At 36.9% G+C, this 27,559-nt stretch overlaps 1 protein-coding gene and 1 long non-coding RNA gene across 5 annotated transcripts in view; both read left to right on the top strand.

The window, feature by feature from the left end:
• LOC133713898 (DNA-directed RNA polymerase III subunit 2) overlaps positions 1–15,776 on the top strand; it is a 29,023-nt gene extending 13,247 nt beyond the window's left edge. For 2 of the 4 annotated variants that reach the window (XM_062139930.1, XM_062139928.1), the window contains 22 exons: positions 773–874; positions 1,135–1,245; positions 1,361–1,477; positions 4,072–4,188; positions 4,414–4,494; positions 5,623–5,727; positions 5,805–5,885; positions 5,979–6,110; positions 6,200–6,244; positions 6,863–6,937; positions 7,012–7,151; positions 7,390–7,480; positions 8,247–8,365; positions 8,448–8,583; positions 8,659–8,789; positions 11,177–11,302; positions 11,392–11,447; positions 11,917–11,987; positions 12,454–12,538; positions 12,617–12,720; positions 14,417–14,545; positions 15,128–15,776. In XM_062139930.1, coding sequence (XP_061995914.1) covers positions 773–874; positions 1,135–1,245; positions 1,361–1,477; positions 4,072–4,188; positions 4,414–4,494; positions 5,623–5,727; positions 5,805–5,885; positions 5,979–6,110; positions 6,200–6,244; positions 6,863–6,937; positions 7,012–7,151; positions 7,390–7,480; positions 8,247–8,365; positions 8,448–8,583; positions 8,659–8,789; positions 11,177–11,302; positions 11,392–11,447; positions 11,917–11,987; positions 12,454–12,538; positions 12,617–12,720; positions 14,417–14,545; positions 15,128–15,178 — 2,205 coding nt within the window. In that variant the 3' untranslated portion in view covers positions 15,179–15,776. Of the gene's footprint in view, positions 1–772; positions 875–1,134; positions 1,246–1,360; positions 1,478–4,071; positions 4,189–4,413; positions 4,495–5,622; positions 5,728–5,804; positions 5,886–5,978; positions 6,111–6,199; positions 6,245–6,862; positions 6,938–7,011; positions 7,152–7,389; positions 7,481–8,246; positions 8,366–8,447; positions 8,584–8,658; positions 8,790–11,176; positions 11,303–11,391; positions 11,448–11,916; positions 11,988–12,453; positions 12,539–12,616; positions 12,721–14,024; positions 14,060–14,416; positions 14,546–15,127 lie in introns of those variants that run through there. The other 2 variants (XM_062139929.1, XR_009848307.1) reach the window with 2 other exon arrangements.
• Positions 1–27,559, top strand: part of LOC133715475 (uncharacterized) — an 89,912-nt gene that overhangs the window by 56,581 nt on the left and 5,772 nt on the right. The gene's annotated exons all lie outside the window — the stretch shown is intronic.

Below are 27,559 nucleotides of genomic sequence, written 5' to 3'. Positions count from 1 at the left end.
TTTGGATCACCTGCTGTTCCACTGTCATCCTTATGAAGAAGAATGTTTATGGGATGCAAGTGTTTCGGGATATCCACAATCTTTTGTTGTGTTATTGAAAGAAAGTTACAAGGTCTTCTTTGGTAGGAAAAAGAGGGGTTTGGTCCTAGGGAGATGTGGTGCGTGTCAATCTTCTGCGTAGTGTTGATGGAGAGGAATATGATGATTTTTGCACCTCCCTTTGGCATCAGTATCTTCTGAGTTTAGGGACTATTCTTTTCATGCAATCCTCTTATGGTTGGATTGCTGTGGTGTTTTAATTTCTATATTTTTTTTAGGTACCTCATACATGTAGAATAGTCTAGTTTTTAGCAGGGACTTATCTCTCTTAAAAAAAAAAAAAAACGATTATCAGTCTTCAAACCATAAATTACGATCTCTAACCTGTGACATGCTACTGATCCTTTCCGTCTAGGAGCTGCTGGACTCTTATCTGCTCCTTGGTTTGGTTGCAGTTTATGTATTTCCAGATGCAAATCTATGCGATCCAGCTCTTGGCTTCTGTTCCAATCTTTATCAGACGACTACTTTCCTCATAGTTGACCTTGTCAATTTCTGTTGTGCATAGGGTTCTTATGTAGTAGAATCAACTTGGGAAACCTGTATACAATAGGAGACTTACAAGTAATAGTAAACGTATATACAATAAGAAATCAATACAATTGATTTACGCTGTCTGACTTAATGAAACAGTACTTTTCAAAATCTCATTTTGTTTTTTTTTGTGCTGCAGTACATACGCAAAGATAGTATTTCACATGGCCTTGAAAGAACCCTTTCTACTGGAAACTTTGATCTCAAACGGTTCAGGATGCACAGGACAGGCATGACACAGGTTTGCTCTCCATATTCTCTCTGCCTCTCTAAGTCGAATATCTGTGGATATACATATATTATAATAGTTTGTAATAGGACTTGAGGTTTTGCCTCAGATGCCCTTCTTGTCCATCTTCTCTTGTGCTCCTTTTCTCTCTAAAAAATGTTTGTTTCTTTTAACAAAAATATACCCAATTGTTACTATATGCTCTGCCTTCAATCTATGGTTCAAGGGCTCTCTCAATTTAAGCGGACTGATTGAAGATCCTCTCGCGACAGGTGCTAGCTAGGTTATCTTTCATTGGGTCTCTAGGCCAAATGACCAGAACAAAACCGCAGTTTGAGAAGTCACGAAAAGTGAGTGGACCTAGAGCCTTGCAACCTAGCCAGGTAAGGGCGATGTCTGTGCACTTCTTTGAAATGTTTGTTAGCTTTACATGATGGCTATCTATATATCTCTTTGTACTCATATTGTTTGGCTTATGCTACGTGACTATTGATGAAGTGGGGCATGCTTTGCCCTTGTGACACTCCAGAAGGTGAAGCATGTGGACTGGTAAAAAACTTAGCCCTGATGGCCCATGTAACAACTGATGAAGAGGAGGGCCCTCTAATATCTCTGGTATGCTCCTCATCACAAAATGCAATGTATCTATGAATTTGTACTTTTGTGTTTACTTATTACGCAATATCATATAATGAGGAGGTTGATGATGGCATATTCAGTAAGTCCATTAGCTTGAGGATTTGTATGTGTATATGTTATGGTGGTTAAAATGGAATCTTCTATATCTGATACTTGTGTGTACTCTATTAATTTTAGCTAATTCATGGAAATATATCACACACCGATATAAAGCGCATGTCATTTTTGGGGTTTGCATATTGTAAGAGTTTTCTCTTTTCATTAATTTAATTTGTTTTACTTCTCTCTTAATCTGTTTCCTATCTTATATAAATTGTTCTGGAGAAACTTTGTCTTGCAGCAAACATTTCATTGGTGTGCATGCAAACAAAATTGTGTTGCCTTACGTACAACCTCTTTAACTCTGTTTATTGGCTGGAAATATGTTTTCTAAAGTTTCCTTAGTTTCGAAGTTGCTATTGTTTTCTTCAAATAGTTCCTGTGACATATAATATATATATCTATGGTACCCACCAATAGGACCGAGGCCTTTTGAGATAAAATCCCATTGTTAAGGATGATATAGGCCAATTAGTTATGGTTTTGGTCAAAACGTTGATTGTTTGTGCTTGTTTGTATGGAAATCACTGAAGCTTATGGTGGTGCACAGATGAATGGTCTGTGGGACAGAGTCCATTTCTGGGCATCTTTATGGGCCTCTATATTCGGGGAATTCAAAGATTATACTTTCTCGTCAATTTTTCCAGATTGACAAGCTGTTGTGGTCTAGGATTTTTAGCCTTCACTGTTAGTCTATTGCTCTAGCTGTCTACCTTAGTGTTTTTTGTGGACTTTTTGAAGTCAGCAAATGAGATCAGAGACACGCTTTCATCCACTTGCTGTTGACACTATTAGATCTGAGGTAAAGAGATGACCTTTCAATCCCTACTTTTGGACAAGTTATAAGTGGACACGTAGTTGTTTTATTGATAGCAGAAAACCACACCGTCTTCTTTGGATGAACTATGAATTCAAAACCACATTAATTTGATAAGGAAAGCTCACTCTTTTCTTACTAAAATCTCTTTTCTTATTTTTTCCTCACTAAGCATTAGTCATAGCACTGAGAAGGAGGTTGTCAGCTTCCTTGTAACCTGACCTCATAGCAATATCATAGGTGGAGACCAGAGAGTGGTGTCGTTGATCCTCAAGGCCTGGCATAGTTGCTCGCCTTTAAATGATCGATCTGAATACAGATTTGAACTAGGAAGGATCCATATTTAGCTTGATATTCATATTTCCTGGTATCTTTGTCATCAGTTTTTTATGTATGAAGAGGCCATCAGTTGCAAAACTTTGGACAAAATTCAATTGGTTTCTATAGTTAAACACTTAAACAATACATCCAGTAATCTAAATGTTAATTTAGTTTATTGGTCAAATGCTTTATTGAGAATTGATCTATTTAGCAAAAAGCCTAATGCTTTCAGCAAGAGTAAAAAGAGCAAGACCTTTTGGGATGTGGGGTGTTAGCTGTAATCTGGGTGGTTTGGATGGAAAGAAATAAAAGAACGTTTGAAGACTATGGTGGCGCGGAGTTGGATGTGTTGTGGGAGAGTTAAATTCTACGCATCTCTTTGGGTCTCTATATCTGGGGAGTTTAAAGATTACTCTCTTTCATCTATTATTCTAGATGAGCAGGCTGTTGTAGTTTAAGACTCCATATAGTATGTTATACTGTCAGTTGAGCACCTTTTTTTGTTGCTTAATATGTCTCTTTCTTTTGCATACTTCTTGTTCACTTCTTTTTATTTTTCTTTTTGTTAGTCAATAAAAAGATGTTTCCTTTCAAAAATTTAGTTTATCTTGTTCTATTTAGCATGTCATCATTTAGTCGAGTTGATCCATAGAGTTGTACTGATGCATGCAATTGGGATGGAGGTTTTTCAATTTATATAATTATTTTTTTTAATCAAAAAACTCTGTTTTCTGATTGGAGAACTAATGAAATATTAAGGAAATAAAACACGCATAACAATTTTAGGAATGCCAAAGAAGTCATAATTTATTTAGGTACAATAGTTTGTTTAGAGGGTTAAAGTCATAATTTGACACAATCACCTACAGTGAAATAACACTTTTAATCCTAAATTTAATGGACTTTTAACAGAAGTTAGATCGAGGTATGTGCGATCTTATTTTTTAAGTATAGTTTCTAAACTGATCAGTTTTGAAGTTCATGTACCAATTTATTCAGATATGGCTTATGATAAAAAAAGCCCCTAGAAATAATGTATAGGACTTCCAGAGGGTTTTCTTTTTTCCCTTAAAACTCTTTCTTCAATTTTTCTTTTCCTAATATCTAGCTACGGAAGTTAAAAATCTGAACGTACATCATGCAGGGATATTTAGCTGCAGAAGTTCTCAATAAAACTCTTTCTTCAATTTCTTACTTCTTAATATCTAGTAATGAAAGTTCAACAACTGAATGTACATCATGCATGGATATCTTTTTATCAGCAATATTTTATTCTTCTCTTTTCCCCATTTATAGTCTTATATTTTGTGTTATTTAATTTCTGTTGCAATAGTGCAAATGCTTGGGTGTGGAAGATTTGGAAACACTATCGGCAGAGGAGCTTCACTCACCCAATTCTTTTCTGGTTTTATTCAATGGAGACATCCTTGGAAAGCACAGGAAGCCACAGGTAATAACGTTGTTGGATATAAATAGATCCCTATACAAAAATAGTTCCTTCACAACTGTTCAATTTCCCAAAAAATCAAAAGGACCTGCTGTGATGGGATGTCCTTCAACAGAAGGTTGTGGAATACTCCCCAACTGAACAAAAGCTGAGCTAAATGGTTTCTGTTTGTGTCTTGGTGCTACATGGTGCGTACTTAATTTAGTCAATGTTTTGCTTTAATTTCAGCGTTTTGCCGCTGCAATGAGAAAGTTGCGTAGAGCTGGGAAGATTGGAGAATTTGTTAGTGTCTTTGTCAATGAGAAGCAGGTAAATTCTTATGTTACTGCCAAGTTTCTGCGGTTTTCCCCTCTCCTAATTCAGTTTTCTGCTCTAGATTAGTACAGGTGACTAATCACCTAAAAGATATTTTGTTTGGACAATGGTGTCTTCAATCAACTTTAGTGAGCCTTTGGATGGTTATACACTTATATTATGTTAATTATGTCACATGCACAACTCATAACAATCAATCAATTATGTTATCCTAGGTTTTTTTTTTGTGAGAAACACAAACTCTTAGTGACAACAATTGAATGTTATGGTGTTCTCATATAGTCGATTTGCTGGTTAAATAGTCAGCAAAAAGTGTAACATTAAATAGAAAAAAGCATCAAGAATGACTGAATGAGGAATAACTATAAAAGTCTCCATTCTCTCTATCTCTCTCTCTCTCTCTCTCTGTATATATCATCTCTAAAGTATTCAACAAGAGAATGATACAATAAAACAATATGGACAGAGGTCTGGATAACTGAGGCACATTTTGCTCAGTTGTGAGGTATTCATCACTAAGTGGCTCATTTGGTACATCACCATTGGCGCGTTTTCCAAATTTGCGGTGTTCCAAAAAAATTGGCACTGGTATTTATAACCGTATACTTCTACAAGTGGGCCTGAATGTCAGTGTCTTACCGCAAAATACTTCATTGAAGGTTTGATGAGAGGATCTTACAATATGCTTATAATATTATTATTATTGGTTCTTTTTTTTTTTTTGGGGGAATAATCTGTATTTATTAAAACTTTCTGCACTGTAAATGCATATATCTAACGTATTGTATGATTTAAAAAAAAAAATATTGGTTATTGATTGTTTATTATTTTAGTTATTTTTATCTATAGCTATCATGATACAGAGTAAATTGTTTTAACTGTTAGTTTGTCATTGTTGTCTTTCTACAGAAACGTAAAACTACCCTTCACTGGAAATGCATATATGTATCGTATTGTAATAGATTTCATAGAAAATTTTGGTTTTGTTTGATCTATTTGTATCATGATAGAGAGTAAAATGTTTTAAATGTCAGTTTGCATTTTTGTCTGCTCTATGTTTCTGCTGTTTTTTTTCCCTTGAACCTGCTATTGTATACCTGACCTTTTGGGGAATTATCTCAGCATTGTGTTTACATTGCTTCTGATGGTGGTCGAGTTTGTCGGCCGCTAGTTATCGCTGACAAGGGCATTTCAAGAGTCAAAGAATATCACATGCAGGAGCTGAATGTAAGTACACAGTTTGTCTACTTTCCTGTAGAAACAAATGCCACTAGAGCTGATCTTTTCTTTATTTTCTTTTAAAGGCTGGGGTCCGTACTTTTAATGACTTTTTAAGTGACGGGTTGATCGAGTATCTTGATGTTAACGAGCAGAATAATGCTTTGGTTAGTTCCTGCCCTATAACTTCGAAAAGTTTTGATATTGGAATGGTGTACATCATAGATGAATACTCAAATGTTCTGATTATCATTTTATAGATTGCTCTATACGAAGATGAGGCAACAACAGAAACAACTCATATAGAAATAGAGCCTTTCACCATCTTAGGTGTTATTGCTGGGCTAATTCCGTATCCTCACCACAATCAGTCGCCTAGAAATACTTACCAGGTTTCTTGTCTTTCTCTAAGATACTCTTCTGTTTGGTTTACTCAAATATCGAGTTACATCATCTCAATTGACTGATTTGTTTATAATAGTGTGCAATGGGGAAGCAAGCAATGGGGAATATCGCATATAACCAGGCAAGTGTTTTATTTGATAGTGATCCACATCTTACCCCTTCCCCCTTTCTCTTAAAGCTCTTTTAGGAACACTTTTTGGTGTCATTCTATCTTGACTGGACTTCGGCTACACTCGTTGTGCTTGTGTTTGGGTTTTTTTGGTTTTTTTCTCTTCTGAAGTGGGAAAAAAAAACCCAATAAAAACAGCACAATAACTAGAGTTTTGTAGAATTCAAGGGGGATGAGATGGATCTCTTCTGGGCACATCATGGGTTTCAGTTTACTTGGTTGTTAGGAATATTTTAGTTTTATGTTTATAATTCTCTCTGATTGGAGTACAAGAGTCATTTAGTTTTGTTGTATTTGTGCTTGCTGTTTCTGTCTGTTATGGTTGGTGTTTTAGCTAATGTATTCAGTGTGTTATTTTTCTCTGTACTTGTTTATCTTTTGTCAACGATATTCTGTTTCTCATAAAATAATGATATTCATCTTTTGTCAATGATATTCTGTTTCTCATAAAATATACTTACTGTGAATATTTTTCTATGTTGCCACTCAATATCTGGTGATAGAACTCATGTTAAGCTATCTTTCGTGCATGCTAATGGTACAACCATAATCTCCCTATTTGTTCTGTAGCTTCGTCGGATAGACTTGCTTTACCTTCTGGTGTATCCCCAACGACCATTATTAACAACAAAGACCATTGAGCTGGTTGGTATGCTCTTTATTATTTTTTTTGGATGTGGGTGCTCCTCTAGGCTGTAAATTAATCACATTACTTTCAGGTGGGCTTTGATAAACTCGGAGCTGGGCAGAATGCAACTGTTGCTGTGATGAGTTATAGTGGCTATGACATAGAGGATGCAATCGTCATGAACAAGGCATCTCTGGATCGTGGTTTTGGTCGTTGTATTCTTATGAAAAAGTATGGAACTTCATTGTCGTTAGTGATCTTTTTTCATGTCTTACCGCATATATCAATATCACAACTTTGCTCTACCCTATTGGTTGCTTAACTGTTACATATTTGGTTGAGGGAACTTCATTGTCGATGGTGATCTTATTTAGCGTCTTACTGCATACATCAACATCACAACTTTGTACCCTATTGGTTGCTTAACTGTTACATATTTATGTGCTAACTGAAGATGTTTTCTGACCAGGTTTGTTGTCGCCAATCAAAATTATAGCAATAACACACAAGACAGAATAATCAGGCCAAGTAAAGATGAAGTTGATTCTGGAAAGATGCAGGTAACCCAAGTCATCTTTCCTCCCGTTTCTTGGACACTGCACCAAGGGGCGGTTTCCAATTATCATTTCTTAGTAATGCATTTCAAGTGCACATTGTGCAGCTCTTTCTTCTTACTGGCCTAATTTGTGAAAGAAAAATTTTCATTTAGGCCGTGCATCTCTACCCTTCCAAATACCCGTTTAAATAGATTGTGTAAAGCACATGCTATTGTTGGATGGAATAATAGACGGAGTTAGTCATAGTTCCCATATTGCGTCAGTTTTTCTAATTCAAGTGGTAAATTGCAAAACGATAAGTGATGCGGATTAATGATGCATGGAAGATGGCTTTTGGTTTTAATTAGGTGGTTGATAGTCATTAATTTAAAGTTAGTGGGTGTTGTTGTCACTCATTAATTTATTGGTTAAGGTGAGTTCGATCATTAATTGAGTTCTAGTAACTTCAGTCATTAAGTAAGTTGTTGGCAGTCACTAGTGACTAGCTACACTGGTGTTGTAAAATGTGAAATATTCCTATGAAATGCAATCAATGTTTCAGGAGTTTTGAACTTTTTTCTCTTCAGTGTTGTGCACTCCTGTATTTTAGGATTTTTTCCAGATTATTCCTAGAATTTAGGCTTGGACGGTTCTTGGAGTTGATTCAATTTCAGTTCCTAATGTTTTAGGGCTGTCTTGATTTTTGTTTGCATGAGTAAGCTCAGGTGGTATTGTTATATTCCCCTCGTAAACTTCAGGTTTTTATATTTTGCCTTGCCACCTTTTGTAGGTTCTTGATGATGATGGTATTGCTGCACCTGGGGAAATTATTAGATCAAATGACATCTATGTAAAGAAGCAGGTCCCTATTGTCACAAGGGGGGCTATTAGATCGGGATTAAAGGATAGGTTCGCTATTTGGTTTATGATCCTGCATATTCCAACTAGGCCTCTGTTGGCTTAATATAATAACACTCATTTCCATATGCAGTGAGTATCGGTCTGCCTTTCAAAAATATAAAGGACCTGATGGGGAGTCTTGTGTGGTGGATAAAGTAGCTCTCTTTTCTGATACACATAATAATTTATGTGTTAAATTATTGATTCGCCATACTCGTAGACCAGAGGTAAGAGAATCATTGTCATTTTGTACGTATGCGGTTAATTTTAAGGATATTCTGAAATATTATTGTATTATGTAGGTTGGTGACAAGTTTAGTAGCAGACATGGGCAGAAAGGTGTTTGTGGTACAATTGTCCAGCAGGAAGATTTCCCATTTTCTGAACGTGGCATTTGCCCTGATTTAATCATGAACCCTCATGGATTTCCAAGGTTATTCTTTCTTCTATTTTAAGTACTTATGGTAAATCTCATTGTTTAATCCATCTGGTGCGAATTACCAAGTGAAGAGAATGAAATTGAAAATTGTACTTTTCTTTAGATTGGTAAACTGATTACTGTATCCAATTATGAAGTGAAAGGGGAGTAAGGGGATCCACTGTCCCTTTATTTATCGACTCCCATTGCTGATGGATTCAGCAGGATGCTGGTATACCTTCTTGGAGTGCTTTTACATTGCAGTGGCCAAGGGGGATAGAATAAGATTCTGGTAGGATATATGCTGGGGAACAGCTGAGTTTTGTTTCCTTGATCTTTAAGTTATCCAGTAGCCATAACTCAACAATACTTCGGAGTGTTTGTTTTCTAGGATCGTTTCCTCTGTAGTTGGGATTTGGGTTTCGGAGGGTTATAATTGATGGAACAGCAGGGGAGCTCTCTTTCCTGTTACTGCTGTTGCGAGGTGATCGCTTTTTCTCTTCTAAAAATCACTCTCGAAGGGGTGGAGATTGAATTCTTATGGAAATTTTCTTGGAACTGTTTACTAAGTTGTTGGATGATTTTTCTGATTCTCCAGTTTTTGATCCTTTTGATCAGATCTGGAAATCGAATGTTCCTTCAAAGGTTAAGATTCTTGCTGGACAAAGCACATGGTGTTAATACTTGGATCCGTGGGGATCTAATTAACGATAAGTAAAGAGAGAGAGAGATTGACACGAGATGTATAGTGGTTCACCTCCCGCCTTAGCGGGAGACTACGTCCACTTGAATGTTGTACTAGTGTGTGTCGAGCCTTGCGGCCTAACAAGATTACAAAGTGTGTTGTAATGGGATGTCTTGAGTTGTGGGAGGAGGCATTCCTTTTATAAGTCAAGGAAGCCATCTCCTTTACTTGTTCTTCGATGTGGGACAAGCAACCATACAATTCTAGCTAGTTCAAGAAGCATGTAGAAAGCCATGTTGTGGAGGCATCTTGGCAAGGGCGGGAAGGTGGCTTCCCGGTGGCGGATTTGCGACTTCCGGATACCGCCGCGTAGCCTGAACATAGGGCTACACGATGCATGTCTCGGTTGGGCCTTGCCATGTCTTGTGGATGTCCCAAAATGGGTGTTACTTATGCTTGGTGATGTAGAGAACTAGCCTTGCTAGTGGAGGTATCTACACATGGTAAGGTAAAATATACATACAATATGGTTCAACGGGGAAGACCAGGCACTTGTCTATCTCCTAGATGGTGCAGTATATGTAAAATGCATTGGATCACGTTTTTCTCCACTGTCCAAGTGTTCTTAGCATCTGGTTTAAATAATGTGGGAAGGTGAATGTTAACTGGGTCTAGGCGGTGTTGTTCTCTCATGTGAACAGCATAGGACTTTAGGGGGTTCAAAGAAGGCCAATATAGAGTTATCGCACGGGCTTTTGAAAACACTGCCAACATGGGTATTCTCTGTGCTTGATGTTGTTTGGTTCATTTGGCTGTGGAAACAAATCAGAGAATGTTTGAAGACAAGGTTGGGGCTGTTACATTTTATGACAGAGTTGACCTTTTGAGTTCACGTTTGGCTTCAGTCACTTCTGCGTTCAAGGGTTTCACTTTTATGGCCATTCTTATAGACTGGAATGCTGCACAGTGCAGCACACTAATATGTCTAGGATTTAATCTTTGTTTTGTTGTTTGAAGCTTTTAGTTTCTCCAAGGTTTCTTTTTGTGGGGATTCCAAGGTTGTGTAGAAATTTGGCGGAGCCATACTTCCGTGGTTGATTTACAGAAACTTGATAATCTAATCAACCTTGGAAAATACCTTTCTAAAGATACATTCCCAACCAAAAACACTTATGCCAACCTGCAGAAAAGCTCCTTTCATGGGTTTCAGTGGAATATCATCCACTGCAGTGTATTATCTCCTCTATTAGTAATTGATTTAAAAAATAAAAAAATAAAAAAAGAAGCAGAAAAAGATGGATTGGGGTTCCAGTAAAAAGGTGAGATAAAGTTGATAAAGAATAAAAGAATACGAGTATATAGAAGGTCGGAAGAAAATGCAACCCAGGTTATTGAACCCAAATCATTATATAGGTCACAAGTCTTGGGAACACTTGGTTCAGTTGATGGATTGTATTGCATTTCAGCACACCTAAAATAATGTAAAGGAAGACTTTGGAATTTTTTTCTTAGATTCATTTATAGAAGTCACTGAAGTATTTCTAATTTCAAATGCTACTTCCCTTATGTCTCATATTAGGTGATTGAACTTCCAGGTGTTCCAAAATGCGATTTTGAAGTATGATGCATTGTTAACATCACTGAAATCTTCATATGTATGTGTGATTAACTAGTATATTTTTCTTTTCTTTTTCTGGTTATCTGGTCTTATTATCAGCCGAATGACTGTTGGCAAGATGATTGAGCTTCTTGGGGGTAAAGCAGGAGTTTCATGTGGTAGGTTTCATTATGGTAGTGCCTTCGGTGAACCAAGTGGTCATGCAGACAAGGTTGAGGCTATAAGGTACTTAAAGAATCTGTGGTTTGACTTTTTCTTCCATAATTTCTTTTCAAATAACTCTTCTTTAAAATCATTCATTGCTTTTGTGATAGTGAAACACTTGTGAGGATGGGATTTAGCTATGATGGCAAAGACTTCTTATGCTCAGGTTTCTCGCTTTTAAAGTTCACTTAATGGTGATATAAAAATGTTTTAAAATATTTCTCTTTTCAAATGATTTGTAGTCCATTCCCACTAATGTTCTGAGCGATTGAAAGTGATGCCTTGTGTTCCTGCATCCAGCTGGATGATTAAGATAGTGCATCTTTTTATAGGGAATATTTGGAATTGTATTTTCAATATAGGGCATGAACAGCTATCTCATAATTGCATATTGATGCTTTTTTCAACAGTTACACACACGCGTGCGTGCGTGCGCGCACACACACGCTCTCTCTCTCTCTCTCTCATCATTTATTTGGCCAAGTATTAAATCTGGTGCTTCAAATCTTAAAACAATATTGTGGTCCATATTATCTTTTATTTCTATTTAAGAGGCAACCCTGAGCAGGATTCTCCCTATTTGCATATGTACTATTATCAATGAAACTATCCTGATGTATGTTTTTACCATCCAGGAATCACTGGTTGCCCATTGCAAGCATATATTTTCATGGGACCAATTTACTACCAGAAGTTAAAACACATGGTGAGATTTAAATATTTAGTCTCTGTTTCTTTCATGTCACTTGATTGTAAAAATCTGGGTTTGGCGGATTTATGTCACTTGTTTTTTTCATAATTTTCATGTTTTTTATTTTTTATTTTTAATTTATTTTTTCATGTCTACTTGCATATATACATTCTCTCTCTCTCTCTCTCTCTCTCACATTCGTTTCTGACTTAGTATCTGCTTATGTATTATTACTTCTGTTCAGTAAAAACAAAGGGTAATTATAAAAAAAAGTTTATGGACACACCTAGTAATGTTCAGTCTTGGTAATGAAAAGGAAAGATTTAATTTGTGCCTTATAATACAGCTTAATGTTGTTACTAAATTAATTTTATAGATTTAAAAAAGTTAGTATCAAATTTTCTCGAGTTTTAGTGATTTTGTTATCTGATTCCTATTTTCCTTGACCATGTCCTTCTTTATTGTGTATGAAATTGTTCAGGTCCTTGATAAAATGCATGCACGTGGTAGTGGTCCCAGAGTCAGTCTAACTAGACAGCCTACTGAGGGAAAAGCTCGGAATGGAGGTTGTAATTTTATCTTTATTATGTTTAGTCAATTTCATGTTAAGCAGTTCTATTTGTTATAATGTTTTCATCTACCAGGACTACGAGTAGGAGAAATGGAGCGTGATTGTCTGATTGCTTACGGTGCCAGTATGTTGCTGTATGAGCGCCTAATGATCTCTAGTGATCCTTTCGAAGTTCAGGTATTGCCAATGTTTGTGATTTCTTGTCAAATATTCTAGATATTTTTATGACACTTAGAAGCCATTTTATGATTGCCATACTTTTTTATCTCATGTATTGAGCCCATGTACTATTTTAATACTGTTCAGCCACTAGTGGAGATTTAGGATTCGTACAGTTTGAAAAAGAGTCAAATACTTTTGTTGTCGACCAGAGTACTTGTAATTGATACCACATACTAAAATTATTAGGTTAGTAAGAACATCCAACCCTAAGTCTGGCGTTCAAACTCCACATGGTTTCTATGTAGCTTTTTGGTACAGTTTAATAACTCCTAAAGGTATTAGGGTTTGGCAGGTGTCCCCTGTTTCAAACCCAGTTCTGGAAAGCAGGTTTGGGGGATTTCTGTGTATCAAAAAAAGGAAAGATCAAATAACATGGTGACTATAGTCCACACTTACACTGAATGAAATCCTTTAAGGTTGCTGCCGATGATAGAAATTCTGGGTGACAGTAAAGAATATTGGATGGCTGCAATTTTACAGTAAAAGGTTCATACTTGAGGTTTCAGTGATGAGACAATTTGATACCAAACCTAAAGAATCTCTCATTAAGGAGTTTCCTGACTTGGACAGTTTAGTACCTTCATCCATTTTCCGATCCAATTGAGGACATGCCCTCCACCTTTTTTTTGTCTCCTTTTCTTTTTCTTGAGAAATATTCTGTTCACCTTACCCAGCAGTAATGTGACACGTATTTTGTTCAATTTCTTTGTTGCGATTTTGGTAATCATACACTACTATTTATTCAAGACTTGCTGCTGTATGATGATGAAAGGGAGGGAGGCAGGGAGATGGTTGGTGGGTTCCCTTTTTTTTTTTATTTTTTTTATTTGGTGGAAAAGAAGGCTTGTCCTCTGGAAAAGCGCAAAGAGAATGAGAAAGTAATCTTTTATTTACAATTCGATCCGAACCATTCGTCCGTACAGCTAAGGAGATATCAGCGCCAAAACTCAATCCTCCAAATCTCTATTTTATTGTACAAGAGATGGACATACTTAGGCTTCTAATATAACTCCCAACCAAATATGAGTATTGATAAAGTAATTGGACAGTATTCTGTATTCAAGAGATTATTCTTTATTCAAGAGATTTACATAGTTTTTGTTTGAGGCGAAAGAAATAGACTCTTATCATACTAAATGACTCATTGACACTAGAGAAGTATTAAAATATATATAGAATTATAGTATCCAATCTTGACATTGAAAGTAGTTCGATCTTCTCCTGGGCGATAACTCTAGCACTAAATTTTTGGAATCCAGGGCAGAGGAGGTAAAGACGTTGCTAGTTAAAGGAGGTAGATTGACTCTTATGCAAGCTGTTTGGAAGCTTACAAGGAACTGCTAAGAAGTTACTGTGGAGCTTACCTTTAAAAGAGATTTTGGTTATAGGAAGCAAATATGGTTGAAGGTGGGAAAATTCCATTTAGCAAAGTGGGATGTTTCACAAAAAGGGGGCATTAGGTGTGGGAAGTTTATTATATAAGAACAAAGCCCTACTTAGAAAGTGGTCATAGACTATTTTATTGTAGGTCTTCCATAAAACAAAATGATCTGATGCCAAATCATAACTTTAATATTTCTGAAGGTTTTGCAAACACAGGTGCTTCAAAAGTTCAAATTCTACGCAGAGCTAATATCGACCTTTTTCACAGGTTTGCAGAGTGTGTGGTTTATTGGGTTATTACAACCACAAGATGAAAGCGGGAATTTGTTCCTCATGCAAAAATGGGGATAATATTTCTACCATGAAGCTTCCCTATGCTTGCAAGCTCTTGATCCAGGTAAAGCTTGGCAATAATTATTATTCTTTTACCTCTTTTTGAGAAATGTAATTTTTAAAATCTAGCACATAGTTATTTAAGTGTTGATATTCTCAGTTAAAGTAGTTATTTAAGTGGTGATATTCTCAGTTAAAGCATTTCAAAGAACACTTTGTTATGCATTATCAGTTTTTATTGGGGTTAGAGATGTCTTTTTAAACAGGAAGAATTGGTGAAGTTTTCATACATTGTATTATTGATTTCGTCAATTGTAGTTGTTAAGCCCTTAATATAACTACCGGATCATGAGAATCATCGAAACCTAAGGTAACTTATTGGGTGAATGACTTATGCACAAGATATAGATAGAGATGCTCATAGCAAAGCTATTAGAGTTGGCACCATCACAGAAGTACTACCCTAGATTGCTCATGGTTATATTCATGTCGATGGTGGACAGATGCTATGGAAATGTAGGCATAATTTCATTGAAAAGAAAGAAGCAATATTCTTTTCCCCATTTTTAGCTTCTCAATAGTAGCTTGACATGTCACAGCTCTAAGGTCAGTCAGCAATATTTGACTTGTTTAATGCTGCTTCCAGGAACTCCAGTCGATGAACATTGTTCCCCGCTTAAAACTAGCTGAAGCTTGAATTATGGCTTTTCTCGACAGTTTGCCCACCATTAAAAATGGCTTGGAGCACACAGCCAACACCTTCTTTTATTCTCAAGCTGAGAGAGAGAGTGACTATATACATCTACAACTGCGGCGTTGCTAATAAAGAAACCAGATCTCCCATGTGAAGACAGAGTGAAGAAAGAGCAAGAAAGCAAAGGGCTTTCTTTGATTCTCTAAAACCATGACATAACATTGTGTGTTCACTGCATCTTCTCTGTTCTGCTCCGAGCTCATTTTCATGTAAACCAAGCAACAATCTACGTATCTGAAATTGAAGGATTTGATTTTATGGTTTTGCACATACTGTTTCAGATCGGTATTTAAAAAGCACACCAATTTCATAGTAAAAAGGTATGGTACAAACGCTCAACACATCTTGCTTGGGTAATACCACTTCCATTGTCTCATTTGTTGGAGAGATGACTGGAACGGCAAGAAATTCTACTCGTGTTTGTGGCTGTATTTCTCGGATTGTTGTCACTATGTACTATTTTCTTGTAATTCAGATTGGTATTATTAAATTACTACTGTAAATGTGTTTCCAAGTCAAGTGCTGATCAAGTTTTATAGTCTGCCGACCTTTTTCTTTCTCTGTTTCTTTTTCCTTGTGTTTTCTTTTTTGAATTACTTTTTTCGATCTGCACCCACCTTTTGATGATATTTTTATCTGTAATCTTTAGGTTACTTGACCTCTTTTGGTTACTTGACTTCCATTGTAGAGGTTTTTGAAAAGAGATGTCTTAACTGCTTGGTTCGGATAACCAACCAAGATATGACGTTACCATAGCTATTAATATCATGAAGTTTGCCGTCCTTGTCTTGCCTTGGCGTTGTTATAGCCACTCAGGTCATTGTGTTATTTGCCTCTTTTGGTTACTGAAAAAGACGTTCTAAAACAGACATTAAATTGATAAACATGTGCTTTGGGATCTTCATATTTTTAAGTTCATTTTATTACCATTTGTAGATGTCAGTCTTTCAGTTGTTTTACTAAAATATTATGTGGCTAGGGTGTAAATGAGCCAAGTCGAATACCGAGGTGATCAAGCTCAGCTCAATTACTTTTTATCGAGTTTGAGCTGGGTTTAAATTTGAATAATTTTAATAGTTCAGGTTAAATAAATTTGATTTGTCAATTGATTTTATGTAATTTGTGCCTTAAGAATTACCAGTTTGACTAAAAATTTGCAGAACTGGTGTATTCATGAAAACTTAAAAACTAGATGGTCGAAATATGATCGAAAAATGGTGAGCTTCGATCTTTTAGTCATTGATAATATTTGAAACCGTGGAGGTCACGAAGACCAATACCGCTAAGTTTCAGAATTGAACCTCCGGGAGTACAACATCCATGACCAAATTGAACTGAAATCTAACCAACCAAACAACATAACAGACACCATTCTCACAACACTACAACCCCATTAGACTATCCCAAATATTTACAAAGCTGACTAGACAACCACCCACATAAAAAAAAATATATATATAATAATAATAAAAATAGAACTAGTGACAACATACACAGAGCAGTATGGATTACAAGATCTCCTTGAGAAGCAAAACGAAACAGGCAAAAGTAGCCTCAAGGGAGGGAGCAGCATCAAGAAACATATGGAAGGACAATAACAATGTCTGCATAGGGAGACGTAGCAACCAAAATCAGAGAAGAGGAATCAGGTTCCTAGAGTTTGCGTCAGAGTAGAGAAATATGAATGAAGTATATAAGGATATGTAAATAAAAATTTTCCGAAAATGTAAGCTATACTTAGCCAAGTGAGCCATATGGTGTGATGAGCAAAAAAAAACTTTGACAAATTACTGTCCTTCATTGTAATTTTGTAGTCTTTCTCAAGGGTTGAAAGCAAAACAACCAACATAAAAAAATTCTTTCCAGATTTATTATGTTGGATCAAAAAAGAGATTCTTAGGTAGCATAGGCGTGCCATGTGATGGTACGCCTAGCCAATCAGTACCTATGCAGGAGGTGTTTTGGCAAGGCCGAATCTGAAATTCTCAGACCTGAGGCGAACTTTGAAAGTTGATTCCTCTAATCATAATACGCGTTCAAATTTTTTTTTTTTTTAAAGAATTATCCGGAAATATATCAATAAACTCAAGAACTAACAATAAAATAGCAAACACAACTTAATATCAAAAATATTTATATTCACATAATAGAGCCGAAGATGTTAACAACCAAAATTTAAAAGATTAAGCTAAAGATGTTCCAGGTTAGAACTATAAAAATAAACTAAGAACATCTCTAACAGAGTATCTAGGTGAGAGTTAAATATAAAATTTTGGTAAATGGGTAGCTATATTTAGCTATGAAGTTTGCATAGTTATATTTCTATCTCCTATTTTTCTTGCCCTTTATCCATACGACGATTTAACAAAAAAAAATTTAAAATAAAAAACACATATAACTATCCATCATCCACCATTGAAAGCAACATTGTAGCACCTAAAATATAATCAATATTCTAGATTTCTAGCAAATGTCAATAAGCAACCAACGTTCTAGGATATGTAAAATGACGAAAATCTCATCAACAGTTAGATTCTGCCAAATAGGTATGCTTACAAAAACTGGTCTAGTGATCCTCTCCACTGTACAAAATGTCAATACGTCAACCTTTCATTGGGCGCATACTTTGAGTAGCAGCGGCGACCAATTCCTTTAGGGTACCGGTCTGCTTGGCAATAGCAGTAATGTCTTTCCCAGTTATTAGTTCCGCAGTCATGACGAGAAGAACGACCGCCGTAATTGCCAAAGCAATGTCGACGAATCCGGTGAGGTTATCGACACACACCCTCCCTCTTCCTCTGATCCAGGTGGCAAAGCTGTCGCCAAAGCCGCCGTTTTCTGAGAGATTGGGAGTGGGAGAGCCTCCACCCGAAGATGTGACGATGCCATTCAGGGCAACGCCTTCAACGACAACAACGACGCCGTTTTGAGCACCCTGGCCGAGCAACCAAGTAGCATAACGCTCCATGCCTTGCAACTCTATGTCAGATCGAGGAGGATCAAACGCCACGTTGAAAATATTGCAATTCCTTAAAGAAAAATTCATCAAATCATAGTATTCCCTTCAGAAAAGAGAAATCGAACTTGAGAGACGATTCAGAACAACATCTGGGTTAATAGACATTGCCAAGCCATGGATCACCACACCATTGCTGGCCTCAAACCGGCGCTCAGCTTCTCGCAGCTTCTAGATGCCTTGGATGAGTTTGAATCGTCAGAACGAAAACCTTTAATATGACCATTATATTGTGTTTGAATGAGACTATTAAAAGCTTGAAAAGCAGGGAAAACTGCATCCTTAGTTCTAAGCAACACTACCCAAGAAAGTCTAGTGCAATCATCAATAAATAGTGCAAAGTAACGAATGTCAGTAGGGGTGGATTCTTTGGAAGGTCCCACACATCAGAATGAATAAGTTCAAATGGGGTAGCACTTTTATTGGAAACACTTGAAGGATAGCTAGCACGATGACTCTTGGCAAGAACACAAGTTTCACAATGTAAAGTAGACTCATTTATCCCCATAAACAAAGAATGCATGGCTTTTTCATATTTCTAAAAGAAGGATGCCCAGTACGGCGATGCCACTACCATACCTCACTTGGAATGGATGCAGTCCATAGGTAATTTTATTATCAATTGAGGTCCATTGACTTTTGTCATTATATTTTCATGCCCATTTTGCCCCGTTAGTTAAAAATAGAAACAAATTGATTGCTTTCAAGCATTTATTTATTTATTTTTTCAATTTAAATTTTGAACCCATGATGAACCTGCAATAATTCAAAATATAATTAGTATTATAAAATTAGCAAATAGAGATGGGAAATCAACCTAACTGGAATATACAAAAAAAAGTCCATCAAAACATTCTAGCTAAAAGATACGTATAACCTAAGTAAGATGAATAAATTTAAGGATTTCTTCTATTGTAGGTATACCAGAAGTAAGAGATACGTATCTAAGTAAGAGATATACGTTTACGGATTAATGTTCTTTGATTACTATAATCGAGACATGTACCTAAATAAGAAATAAATTTATGGATTAGATTTTTTCTATTGTAGGTAGGGGTACACATAAACCGAACCGGGAGTCGAAAACCGGCCAAACCAGGCCCCAAAAACGGTCTGGTGACCGAACCGGATGAAAAAAGCACTGAAAAACTCATCAGCCGATCCGGACCGGATCTTTCCGGTTCGGGACTCGTTCAGCTCTTCAAACTGACTGAAGTCAACCGAATTTTAAATACATATATATATTTTTAATGTGCTATCTCTTTCTGACCGGTTCAGCCCTTCAAACCGGCCGAATTTGATCGAATTTTAAATACATATATATTTTTTTAATGTGCTGTCTCTTTCTTATTGGATGAGTTTTGTTTATGTTGCACCTTACCACACATAATCTCAATCCCCTCATAAATTATCATAACCCTAAATCCCTAACGATAGCGGCCTCATTCTCACATCCTCACTGTTATCTCTCTCTCACCATCTCTTCATTCTCTCTCTCAAGTCTTACCATCTTCCATAAAAACTTAGGTCGCAACGAAATTAGGCCATGTCCTTTGAGAATAGATGAGGCTACCTAAGTCCTTCATCAGATCCGTCCACCGCGTCACCCACCGTGGCTAATCGATAGACTCCGTCCCCCAACGCAAGGTCATCGTTCTTGGTGTTCTCCATCATCAGGTGATCTTCTTAATTGCATGTCATGTTCTATTCGATTTGGGTTGGGTGTTAGATTAGTTGTTCAATTTTTTTCTCTTTTTAGGTTGAGATCAGATTGGGTTTATATAAGATATGATTATGATTATGGTTTATGATTTTTGAATTATGTATTGCAGGATATGGAATCATAGATCTGGAGGGGATGAGATGGAGCCGGAATTTTTTCTTTTTTGATGCGATTGGGAATTGAAAGCTGTGTTTAAAGCTTTGATATTTTTTTGTTATTAATTATTTTTCGTTATGAACTTTGGCACATTGATTAAAGCAAACCCAGATCGGTATGTTTGCTGTGATTAGTACTAAGCTTTAGAGTTTGATTTTGGATTGTTTATTGAGATTAGTATGTTTGTTTTGTGTTGTTTTCTTTGGCTAACAGTATGTACGATTAGATCTATGCATGCAAAGCAAAGATTATATGTTTTTGTTTAAGTTCATCCCCGTAAAAAAAAAAAAAAAGTTTACATGAAGAAGCTTTGATTTGGAACTTGAAGCCCAGAAAATGGGTTTTATTATTCATCAGACATACTGCTTTGGTTGCTAAATAATAAAGGGAAAAAAATATAAACAGTACCCAACCTAAGGCCCACTCCGAATTTCTATACTCAAGTTTTCAAAACTATCACAATGGTACCCAAAATAGCCAGCCCGACCCAATATTCGTACCCGCCGTCCATGACCGCGTTAACCCGCATTCTACGCGCTAAAATTTGATGGGTGTTTCGGTAATTTTCTCACCCAGACCTTATTTGTCTCCTCCATCGAAGCACAGTCCCTTTTCTTTCTCCCTCTCTGTTTTTCTGCCTCTCTCTCTCTGTCTCTCTCCCTCCTCAAGGCTTTTGAGCTCCAAAATTTTTTTCTTTACAAGCTTCTTCCTTCCATCTCTTTCACACTCTGTCTTCACCACCACAACGCTAAATCTCACTCTCAATCTCCGCCATCACCGCCCGATGCAGCCTCTTTGGTAATGCTATTAGCGCCAACAACTATTGATTCCGCCACCGAGATCGCTCATTGAGTCCTCTATACTCTCTCTCTCTCTCTCTCGTTGAACGTAGAATCTTTTCCTCCTGATTCTCCATTTGAAACATACACACAAGATTTATTTGGGTTGTAATTGAAAAAATGGATTTGATCTGCTTTCTGTGATTTGAGCCTATATTCTTTGCCTAACCTTCCCTAAAGATGCTTGCCGATTAGCCTTGGTATCTTCTGCGTTTGGATCTGCAGATGGCCAAATGGTTATTAGAAGCCATTGTCACGGGGTCACAGGGGCTAGACTGTATTGCAACTGGGGGTGGATGTTTGTTTATTGTAGCTTTAGTTGGTTCACTGAGGAATGCAGATCACGTGTTTGTGAAAATGCTTAAAAGGGATTGGAAAAATTTATACAGATGACTGAGATGAGAATTGGGGAAGAAGAGACAGCTGGGTTATTAAAATAGGGGAGTAAGTGATTTACTGAATCCCAAGTTGTTTGGGAGCGTTTTTTAGCCTCAGACCAAACCACCGAGACCAAAGCGATGATGACTAGTTAACAAATGATCAGTTGCTCACCATTTGGATCAGAATGGCTTCATATATGCTGCTGAGCTGCGTCATGCGATGACAAACATTGGGGAGAAGCTCACTGATGAGGAAGTGGATGAGATGATTCGTGAGGCTGATGTTGATGGTGAATTAGTGATGGAGAAATAAATTATGAGGAGTTTGTGTGATGATGGCAAGGTGATAACTCACAGCAGATCAAAAAGAAAAGAAAAAAAATAAAAATGGTAGACTTTGGAGGGTTGTTCACAGATGACATGGTGGGAACTGGGAATGGTGGAGGTAAAGATAGAGGGTCAGTTTTACCCCTAAGAAAATGCCACGTGGCAAGATAGTTAACGCCGTCATGGACGGCGGGTACGAAAGTTGGGTCGGGTAGGGTATTTGAGGTACCATTGTGATAGTTTCGAAAATTTAGGTATAGAAATTCAGAGTGGGCTTTAGGTTGGGTACTGTTTGTATTTTTTTCCCAATAATAAATGGATCAATTGGTTAAGAATTGGATTAAAAAGATGAGAGTAAAGCCCATAAAAACTTTTAATTGTCAAAGAAAAAGCCCATTAAAATTGGAAAAAAAAAAAAAAAAAAAAAAAAAACCCATCTAAAACCTGCCCCGAACCGAGCCGAACTGAAAATTCAGTAACTCAAAGTTTTTGGTCCAGCCCAATCTTTTTCGGTTCTCAGTCCAGATTTTGGCTCAACCAATAAGACCGGGTCGGACTCGGTTTGGGCCCAAAACCGAGCCGGACCGACCCGCGCACACCCCTAATTGTAGGTATAAATGGCCCAAACCGAGTCCGACCGACCCGCGCACACCCCTAATTGTAGGTATAAATAATCGAGATGTATACAAAGTAAGAGATATACGGATTAACTTTCTTCTATTCTAGGTATAGCATAAGTAAGAGATACGTACCTAAGTAAGAGATATATGTTTACGGATTAATGTTCTTTGATTACTATAATTATTGAGATATGTACCTAAGTAAGAGCATCGTTAGCAGACGCTTTATTTTGACTCCTTAGCTATTTTGGAGAGCATATTTAACTTTTTATCTTTAGCAGACTCTCTATTTTGACTCCTTAAAAGATATAAATTTATGGTTTAGTTTTCTTCCATTATAAGTATAAATAATCGAGATACATATGGTGAAAAAAACTACCTATATATGAGGTATACTGAAATGCTGAATTTTTGAGCTCTTAATATATCTACCACAAAATTTGCATAATTTTTACCTCAGAATAAGGTTACAATAGTGGTTTGTCATCCTATATATATATATATATATATATATATGGTCACTTCTAGGTTAAAGGTCAAGTAAGAAGGAAATGTAAAATAAATAAAAAAATAATAAAATAAAGAAGAAGAAGAAGAAGAAGAAGCATAGCTACCATCCATGGATGGAAGAAAAAGAAAATCGAACACCAAAAAGACCACAATCATATAGGGCCGATAAGAAAATAACTTGACTATAAAAAGCTTAATGTTAAAGAAGGAGAACCACGTTCATAAAAAGCTTGACATTATATACAAGAGCTATAACCATAGAAGCTTTGGTGTTGAAGAAGAGAAACATTACAAAAAATTGCTTTAGAAAAATTCCTAACTTATAGAGGACATCTTGTAAATTAGAATAATTTTAGGAATGATTTACATTAAATATGGTGTTAAATATCATATCAATTCCATAATTTTATGCCGGATGAATAAGAATAATTTAAGAAAGATATAGATCAAATATGATATTAAGTTACTAATTAAATTGTGTTCAAGTAAATCCAAAATATATGTCTAGCCCAAACTCTAGGTTACTTGCTCTAGTTGTAATAGGGTTTATGTTAGAGATATTCTCGGAGATATTCGTAGATATCCAATCATTATACGATTATGTTTCCATGTACAACTCTATCTCTATGCTTGTAATCCTCCATATAAAGAGGTCCCTATTATCAATGAAAGCACGACTCAATTCTCTCCAAATTTCAATTTTCCTAAAACACGTTATCAGCACGAAGTCCTAACCCTGAAACCTTAATTTAGTAGCCCTCAAGTCCCAGCAACCACCGCCGCACACCTTGAAGCCCCCAATCTCAGGAGCCCAGAACCGGCGGCAGAGTTACTGGAACCGGCCGGAAAAGTACCGAACCGGCTCCCAGAAGAGAAAAGCGTTTTTCTGCCTGGTTTGCAACCTTCCAAACCGCCTTCTACCGTCAAATTTTTTCACCACCGACGCCTTAACTCTAGAATCAGCGAACCGGAAAAATAACCCCCAGAGTCGACAGTAAAGTGACCGGATCGGCTTGCAAAAGCGCTGCAAAAGCGCTGCAAATCTTGAACCGGTCAGAGTCCCAGCAAATCAATTGTTGCACCTGCACCAGCCCAATCCCGTCCAGCCTAGCGCAAAGAAAAAAGAGGGAGTGGCCCAGAAAGAAAAAAAAGAAGAAGAATGGAGGACACGGCCAAGTTGGCAGAAATGAAAAGAGGAAGAAGAAAAAAAAGGGGCGGCTCACAAAGGAAGCAGCCCACACGTTTTCAGTCAAAGCAACAAAGAAAGAAAGAGAGAAAAAAAAAAAGGGGAAAAGAAAAAGTAGGCCCGCGGCCCATGTTAGCAAAAGACAAAAAGAGAAAAAAAAATAGAGAAGGAAGCAGCCCCAGAAGAAGAGAAGAAAGAGAAGAAGGAAAAAAAAGAAAAAGAAAAAGAAAAAAGGGGGTAGGAAGCCCACGTGCCCAGAAGAAGAAAAGAAAGAGAAGAAGAAAAGAAAAAAAGGAGGAAGAGGCCCACGGTCAAAGTCAAAGGAAAAATAAGGTATTTTTCTTTTATTCAATTCTCTTTTGCTTTCGTAATTTCAATCTCTTCTTTTTCTCGGGGACTTGCAACCTCCATTCTTCTATCCCCCATTCTACTTCATAGGGGAGACCAAAAGCCGAACTGTGAGGGTTCGTGCTCACTCCAAGCTTGGAGCTTGTAGAGTCCTCCAAACTTAGAGTTTGTTGAGAAGTTTTGATCGACCACAAACATATCATTGTTTCGATTTAATCCAATACCTCTTGGAATCAGATTTCTTGGAAGCGACTAAGCTCAGAAATCCCTAATTTCTTGGGAGCGACTACGTTCAGAAATTTTATATGTTTTCGTGGTAGCCTTTTTCGCTCCGAAACTAACCATTTTTCTTGTTCTCTTTCAGGATAAGTAACCTGAACAAACTGGACTTCGCTCCATTAGGAAAAACTAGCTCAGGATATCACTAGTGGGTTTATGATGTCCGCCAGCATCTCAAGACTGATGGAATCCTGGATACGATTCTCGAGGCCAGCTAGGACGTGCTAACTGTTGAACAAGGTCAAGCTTTGGAAACAAATAGAGCAGCCATGGAGGCAAATAAGGTGAAAGCCATCATTCTAATGACCCGTCATATGGATGATTCACTCCAGTACGAGTATATGAATGAAGAAGACCCTAGAAGGTTGTGAGTCTCACTCGAAGAAAGATTTGGCAACGTCCGTGACTCCCTGCTTCCTGAACTAGAAGTGAGATGGCATAGCCTCCGCTTCTGTGATTTCAAGTCAGTTATTGACTACAACTCAGAAGCACTTCGCATCAATAACTCGACTAAATCCTTAATGAAATTTTGTGGAAAAGATATCACAGATGCGATGTTGATTAAGAGGACTCTCTCTACCTTCCCTGTCTCTTCTTTGATGGTTGCTAAGAACTATCGAATCGATGTTACTGCAGAACGGATCACAAGGTTTCATGAGCTCATTGGAGCTATGAATGTCGCTGAAAAGCATGACAACATCCTTGTGAAGAACTATAATTCGAGGCCCGTTGGAACATAGCATATTCTGGAGTACAATTATAGTCGCGCCCCTAAGGGAGGGCGCCAAGAGCGAAACCCTAAATTTAGGGACAATTCTGGACGTTTTGGTCCATATTCTCGCTGTAATGAGGAAGGTAACCGTCAAAACAGGCGGGCACGGAACCAAAAAGGTCAACGTGGAAAGAGAGAGAGAGGCAACGCCTCTGGCCATGTTGGTGGAGCCACTAACACTAAGAGCCATCCTAATGATGTTTTCAAAGTGCCTCAATCAATGGAGTTTGAGCACAGAGATGCTTGTTCCCGATGTGAAGTATCCGGTCATTGGGCACACATTTGTAAAGCTCGTGAAGATATTGTCTCCGCCTACAAAGCATATTGTGAAGCAAGAGAAGCTCACTATGTGAAACAAGAAGATCAAGAAGATGATCTAGAATGAAGGATTGAAGACTTCAAATCTGGCTGGGATCAATAGATCGCCAATTCTGTTTAAGTCTTTATTTTTCCATGAGATGTAATAGGCAATTGCCATATACTTTGTAGTAAATGCCGTTGGTTTAGTTTTTCTTCACATAGGCTCATCCAAAATGAGTATGATGTTTAGGAAGTTTTTCTTCACATAGGCTCTATTCACCTGGTCATTTTTATTTTGGAGTTACCGAAAGAAGTTAAACGACTACCATTGTTTTGCATTAGCTAGTACTTGGATTAGATTCTCTTAATGGTTAAGAAACAATGATGTACTCCGTTGGCTTATGAATAAAATTTCGAGTTTTTTTTCATTATGACTCCATTTTGATTCTGAGCATATTACTTTGTGACTACGATGACTAGGCCATCAGAATTAGTTCAAGGATATGGAATGGCCCAAATTCCGCTTGCCCAATGGCACCTTGATTACCGTCACATAAACTAGGGGTGGGTTCGGTTCCGATCGGTTCGGTTTTAGGCCGAAACCGAAAACCGAACCGAATTGTCGGTTCTGTTCGGTTCGGTTTGTGTATTTTTTTGGTTCGGTTCGGTTCGGTTCGGTTTTTTTTTTGTTTTTTTTTTCTTTCAATAAAACAATTTTTTTTTGTTTTTTGGCAAGACAATAATCTTGCTTCGTAGTTCATAATCAAATTTCAAAGCTTCATTATATGAAATGGTTGGCTTAATGGCTTTGGTTCTCGTTTCAAATTCGATCAACTAGGTCAAACTTGGTTACTCTTATAAACCCATATTTATATATCATACACTCCAAAGAGAAACCTCTATAAATTCAAAGAAAATAAAAAAACCGACCGTTGGATGCGATTATTACAATAAATTATGCGTGTGGTTAAAAATTTAGCAAATTTCACAATAGTTTCGAACCCGATCGGATTGGTCAACCGTAGTCACTTGTATGTTTTCTTGGTTAACCAATGAAGTGACGACCGCGAAACGTGCTTATTTTTTTACATCATGTTTGTAAATATTTCATTGATGGATGTGCGTTGACATAAGATAAAAATTTCAATTTTAATTACCAATACATTGGCCTATACCAATTTGTCTCCTAAAGTTGTATGACTTATATATTGTATTTAAATTATTGAGGTTCATTCTAAAGCAACCATGAAGAGAAAAATGAATTTGGAGAAACCAACCACTCGATGGAGAGATTGTAATGTTTTATGGTGGTTGTAAAAAATCCGGCCAATTTGGTTCTCGTTTCGAATTCGATCAACTAGGTCAAACTTAGTTACTCTTATAAACCTATATTTATATATCATACACTCCAAAGAGAAACCTCTATAAATTCAAAGAAAATAAAAAAACCGACCGTTGGATGCGATTATTACAATAAATTATGCGTGTGGTGAAAAATTTAGCAAATTTCACAATAGTTTCGAACCCGATCGGATTGGTCAACCGTAGTCACTTGTATGTTTTCTTGGTTGACCAATGAAGTGATGACCGCGAAACGTGCTTATTTTTTTACATCATGTTTGTAAATATTTCATTGATGGATGTGCGTTGACATAAGATAAAAATTTCAATTTTAATTACCAATACATTGGCCTATACCAATTTGTCTCCTAAAGTAGTATGACTTATATATTGTATTTAAATTATTGAGGTTCATTTTAAAGCAACCATGAAGAGAAAAATGAATTTGGAGAAACCAACCACTCGATGGAGAGATTGTAATGTTTTATGGTGGTTGTAAAAAATATGGCCAATTTGGTTCTCGTTTC

The sequence above is a fragment of the Rosa rugosa genome, chromosome 6, assembly GCF_958449725.1.
Source record: "Rosa rugosa chromosome 6, drRosRugo1.1, whole genome shotgun sequence".
Lineage (NCBI taxonomy): Eukaryota > Viridiplantae > Streptophyta > Magnoliopsida > Rosales > Rosaceae > Rosa > Rosa rugosa.
The sequence above is the reverse complement of the archived record's forward strand: the minus strand, read 5'-3'. Positions and strand labels throughout refer to the sequence as shown.